General features: G+C 41.9%; 1 protein-coding gene across 1 annotated transcript in view; it reads right to left on the bottom strand.

The window, feature by feature from the left end:
- Positions 1-496: 496 nt before the first annotated feature.
- Positions 497-6,000, bottom strand: part of EFCAB3 (EF-hand calcium binding domain 3) — a 40,540-nt gene continuing 35,036 nt past the window's right edge. Inside the window, exons 10-11 of the mRNA XM_067020480.1 lie at positions 4,071-4,193; positions 497-855 (exon numbers count right to left, since the gene is read on the bottom strand). Coding sequence (XP_066876581.1) covers positions 535-855; positions 4,071-4,193 — 444 coding nt within the window. The 3' untranslated portion in view covers positions 497-534. The remainder of the gene's footprint in view (positions 856-4,070; positions 4,194-6,000) is intronic.

The following is a 6,000-nucleotide window of genomic DNA, read 5'->3' as shown; positions in this document are numbered from 1 at the left end:
TCTTTAGGGTAATCCAAGAGATCAGTCTGAAAGTGTGTGGCTAAGGAGCCTTACGAAAACCCAAATCTAATCAAGGTTCCTTGGGGGATTGCGAAATTATTCCCTGAAACTGAAGGGTCATTGTCATCTGCTGCCTCTGGCTTCTTTCACAACCGTTAAAAAAACTAATGCCACTTAAGTCACACAAACTCAGATGCTTATTGCTGAGAGGGCTGTTAGGAGGTCAGAAGGGCAGCCCTGTGCTGAGGTAAGTGCCAGCTTTGCTTTTCTCCTTCCTGCTGAGGCCCAGGCAGTTTTGAACCAGGTAGGGGCAGCGGAGTGCAGCTGGTTACTAGGGGAATAACTGCAAGGCATCTATCTACTAGCAAGAATTAGGAAAGGGAAACCATACTATGACTTAAACTTTTTTACTGGTCAGCATTCCAAAGATGTCAACATTTCCAGCTGCTAAGAATGTATTAGATAAAAGCAAGAATAATTTTGATATCTATGAAAAAGTAGTTTGCAATGAGCTGTTTAGAAAATGTAGAAATTTCATTGTCGAAACCCTCTGAAGCCTTTCCATTTTCTTTTTCTTCCTGTGTCACACTCACTAATATCCGAAGAGGAAGAGAATGCAGAGTTGTGGAAGGAATTTCTATTCACATAGGCATCATATAACCTTAAGTCCTTTGGGGAAAGTAATTCTTGGCAGACATTCCAGGACCATGTATAAGTAGAAAAGGTGTCATAAAAGGACTCATTTTTACTGTCTATCCCAATCAAATCCCCTCGGATCTTCCGCCAGAGGTTTAGCATTTGTTTCCGGTGCTCAAGGGCAATTCCCAAGTTATAGGTATCTGTAGCTCTCTTTACCTGCAGTGAGAGAGCAGAAGTTTACAGTAGTTACCTTAAAATGTCTTTGGTTTGTGGACCACAATTCTAGATATCCCAAGAGTTGTGTTCCCAGGTTACTTGAAAGTCCCTGAATTTATATATTGGGTAGTGCCTCTTGAGGACATGTGAGTTAGGAGTTGATGGACAATGAAAATGTATTACTTGGGAATAATGAGATTTTAAGAAATTTTATAAGAATTTAGAAACACTAAACAGGAGGCTAAAACAGGAGGAAATGTGGGATGGAGATAGGCTCTGGATATAACAGGAGTGTCAAGGATGGCACTCAGTCCAGCCTAGGGCAGGGAGGGAGAAGATGCTGAGCTGACTAGGTCCTCAAGGATTTGATTAAATAGAGGGAGTGGGTGGTGATGGGAAGGTGTTCCAGGGAGAGGGAATAGCATAAACAACAGCTCAAAGGCACTGGAGCTGGTAGGGGGAGTCTAGGCACATTGGAGGGTGTTGTCCAGGTAAAGCCTAATGAGGACCTCAGTTGAGGCAGTAGTAACAGGATGGAATAAAGGGGACAGATGTGAAAAATCTTTGGGAGAATGAGAGTAGCCAGATTTGGTGATTGGTGGATGTGAGGAGTGAAGAAAAAGTATAAATTAAGGATGGCTCCTGGCCTTCTAGTTTCAGTGCCTTGGGTAGATGGTAGTATCAACAACTGAGATATGGAATCGTCAAGAAAGAGCCAGTTTGATATAGATGATGATGAATTTGGTTTTGGGCATGTCCAGTTTGAGACGTGGTGAGACAGCAGGTTAGAGAGGTTCATCGGGCAATCAGTGAGATGAGGAAGAAGTACTGGAAAGAAGTCTAGGCTGGGGACAGTGAAGAGTTATCAGGTATATAGGTGGAGGGTAGGGTGAGGCAGCTCAAAGAATACTCAGCCTACCTGTTCCTTTACTTAATGCAGAGATCCCCAACGTTCTGTTGCGACTGGGTTATAGGGACGCCACATTATCGGTCTCCTCAAGTTTCCTAGCCCTTGAGGCAGCTAGCACCTCAGGGCTGGAGCCCTTTGGCTATTAGTGACCTTATACGCCTCATATGCCAGCGTGAATTTATGCCATGATGAGACAGAGGCTGGGAGTCCACTCCTTTGCATTCTTCTGGCATGCTGTACTGACCTCCTGTAGTTCCATTTATTCCAATGTATTATTACTGCTCCTTTCCTTCTCCGTGTCTCCCACCTTACTGCTAGCTCATTGAGGGTAGGAACTGTGTTTTTTATTCTGTGGTATCTCATAATCTCAGAACTTTGTTAACACTGGATAAATATTTACTGAACAAATGAATGTATATAATAAGAAGAGCAGTAGGATGAGACTAGAAAACTAGGAACCATCAGGACTTAAGGAGGGACGTCCCTGGTGACCCAGTGGTTGAGAATCCGCCTGCCAATGCAGGGGACACAGGTTCGAGCCCTGGTCCAGGAAGATCCCACATGTCACGGAGCAACTAAGCCCGTGCGCCACAACTACTGAAGCCCGTGCGCCTAGAGCCTGTGCTCCGCAACAAGAGGAGCCACCACAATGAGAAGCCCGCGCACCGCAACGAAGAGTAGCCCCCGCTCACGGCAACTAGAGAAAGCCCGCGTGCAGCAACGAAGACCCAACACAGTAAAAAAAAAAAAAAAAAGACTTAAGGAAACTAAATGTCCACTGACAGATGAATGGATAAAGAAGATGTGGTTTATATATATACAATGGGATACTAATCAACCACGAAAAAGAATGAAATAATGCCATTTGCAGCAACATGGATGGACCTAGAGATTATCATACTGAGTGAAGTAAGTCAGACAAAGACAAATATCATATGATATCCCTTATATGTGGAATCTAAAAAAAGATACAAATGAACTTATTTACAAAATAGGAATAGACCATAGACATAGAAAACAAACTATGGTTACCAAAGTTTTGTTTTTTTTTTTTTGGTACGCGGGCCTCTCACCGCCGTGGCCTCTCCCATTGCGGAGCACAGGCTCCGGACGCGCAGGCTCAGTGGCCATGGCTCACGGGCTCAGCCGCTCCGTGGCATGTGGGATCCTCCCAGACCGGGGCACGAACCCGTGTCCCCTGCATCGGCAGGCGGATTCTCAACCACTGCGCCACCAGGGAAGCCTGTACCAAAGTTTTAAAGAGGAAAGGGGGGAGGGATAAATTAGGAATTTGGGATTAACAGATACATGCTACTATATATAAAATAAACAACAAGGACCTACTTTACAGCACAGGGAAATGGAAAAGAATCTGAAAAAGAATACATTTATATTTATATGTATAATTGAATCACTTTGCTGTACACCTGAAACACTGTAAATCAACTATACTTCAACTATACTTCAAAAAAAAAAAAAAAAGACTTAAGGGATGAACCTTCAGGAAAGAGAAGAGAGAGGAAAGGACACAGAACTACAAGGAGAATTAAAGATGCAGTATTGTAAATGTTAAGGAAGTAGCAAGTGTCTAGGAGAGCCTGATCATTAGTGTCAAATGCAGAAGGGAGGTGGCATAAAATAAATATACCTCAGTCTGTCTCTAGAAGACAAAAGTTGCTAAGAAGTCAGGGCACAAAAGTAGACAGGTGGCACACAGTTGTGGTTAATCCACAGTTGTGAATTCTGAAGCCAAGCTTATAATTCAGAACCCATGCTTATAATTCTGGCCCTATTTCTTCCTAGCTGTGTGCCTTTAGGAAAGTCACTTAACCTCTCTGTGCATATGTGTAAAATGACAAGGAGTAACAGTGCCTACCTCAGATTTGTTGTGATAAGTAAATGAATTAGTACCTGTAGAGCACTTGTAGAGTACTTATAGAGCACAGTGCCTGACACCTAGGAAGCATACTTAAACTACTATTATTACATTATTCTTTTAGCTGCCATAATAAAGATGCATTCACTCATCACAATTCCCTGATTACACCACTCACTGTGACCGTTGGTTTACTACCTTAATTAGTTGCTATTTCTAGCATGAAACAAATGAATGTCCCAGAAATGATGCTGGGTATGACTCCATAGGTGATTAGCAGGATGAATTATAACAGTTAACATTTGAACCCATTTGATTATAGAGCAAGAAATATCATTACAATGGATGAAAATAAGAAATGATCTGGTCTTATTTTAAAGACATAGTTGTCAATGGTTTCTCTGAAGGTGTTCAACAGTGAATACTCACATGATGTTTAATAGCAGCTGCATCAGCCACTGTCCAATTCTGCTTTCTCTTGAGTATTTGGTCAATGGTGAGGATATCAGTTGGGTAGCCTGAGGTAGGGTCGATAGGCTTTGTATTTGCTGCCTTTATGAACATTTAAAAAGGAAGGTTAGTAATATATTTTAGTTGAATTATATAACAAAGACACGGAAGCGTATTGTATTATGAAAGGGTGTGTATATGATTTACAAGGTTATTTCCACAGCACCTGTCAGTTGTTTTGGGGTACCTGGTATAGTGCCATGTGTAAATGGGCATCTAGCAAACTCTCTTTCTTAACGGTGAAGCTTACTCGTAAAAGGAGTATAGACCACAGGATGGTTTATGTTTGGGATGGATGTGGAGGGTAGAGAGGAGTCAACTCCATCCTCACCGAAACTTCCAAAGCACTAAAAATGAATGTGCCCTCCACAGAGTACAACTTATACTACTTCCAAAATTCTCACAGGGAACCAGCCATCTGTTTTTTTTTTTTTCCTGTTCCTGGGCTACTGAACAATCTTGGGGGAAATCATGTAAATATGCAGATTGCTTTCTTTGAAAATGCGTATGACCCAGGGTCATCCAGGCCCTCAGTATTGCTTGACATTACTTTTCTTAATTTGCTGTAAACTCTCTTACAGTCCTCACAGTGGCTGCTGGAAAACCAGACCTTCAAACTCCCTTAGCTGTGCCGGCTTGTGGGATCTTAGTTCCCCACCAGGGGTGGAACCCAGGCCCTCCTCAGTTGAAAGCGCAGCGTCCTAACTACTGGACCGCCAGGGAATCCCCTTAATATGAATTCTTTCAGCTCTTCTTTCCAGATTATGATTTCTCCATCCTTTAACCCATTTTTTTCCTCCTTCCCTCTTATATCTGAGAGTTTTTCTTAATTTCCAAGGTCTCCTCCTGTACCTTATCCCTTCAATTTTCCTCTTTCCAGGGCTGGCTTAATGGGTGTGTGATTTGTGCAGTCACACAGGACCTTATACTTAGAAGGGCCCTAAGTTTGGTTTAATGTTTTATCGTTGCTGTCTTTATTTTTATTTTTTAAAAAAATATTTATTTATTTATTTGGCTGCACTGGATCTTAGTTGTGGCATGCGGGAACTTTATTTGCAGCATGCGGACTCTTAGTTGCAGCATGTGGGATCTAGTTCCCTGACCAAGGATTGAACCTGGGCCCCCTGCATTGGGAGCGTGGAGTCTTAGACCCTGGACTACCAGGGAAGTCCCTGTTGCTGTCTTTAAATTCTTAATTATTTTTGGACAAGGGGCCCTACATTTTCATTTTGCACTGGGCCTAGCAAGTTATGTAGCCAGTCTTGCCCTCTCCTACATCTTCAAACATCTTCAGTTTCTCTTCTCTTTGAGCAGTGGTTTTCAGCTTTGGCTGCATGTTGGAACTTTAAAAAATACTGAGGCCTGGGCCCCGTTCCCAGAGATCTGATTTAATTGGACAGGGTTGTGGCCTGAGCACCAGGATTTTAAAAGCTCTCCCTGGTGGTTCTGTTTTGCAGCCAAGATTGAGAACTGGAGTTCTAAGGGTTTTTCCTCCTGGCTACAAATTGTGCTCATCTCTTATGTCCTGAAACAACTTTTTCTAGACTCTGATTCTACATCAAGTTATTGTTTCATATTTCTGTTAAACTTAAATTTTTGTAAGAGGATTTGATCCCCCCAACCGCTCCTTTGCATTATCAGTTTCTGAAGATGCATAAAAATCTCCCACTGTACTTATGGATTTGCTTATTCATTTAGTATTTATTTTTACCATGTATAATGCCTTAAAAAGTCTAAAGCCTATCCTTATTATTCTGTTAATTATCACCTTATCTGTTAATTTGCTAGATGTGTACAGATTCAGAATAGTTATATCTTCCTCATGATTTAAAATTTTTTTTCCAAAAAG

This window comes from Kogia breviceps, chromosome 19, assembly GCF_026419965.1.
Source record: "Kogia breviceps isolate mKogBre1 chromosome 19, mKogBre1 haplotype 1, whole genome shotgun sequence".
NCBI classification, from domain to species: Eukaryota; Metazoa; Chordata; class Mammalia; order Artiodactyla; family Physeteridae; genus Kogia; species Kogia breviceps.
This window is presented reverse-complemented; position numbering and strand designations above follow the sequence as displayed.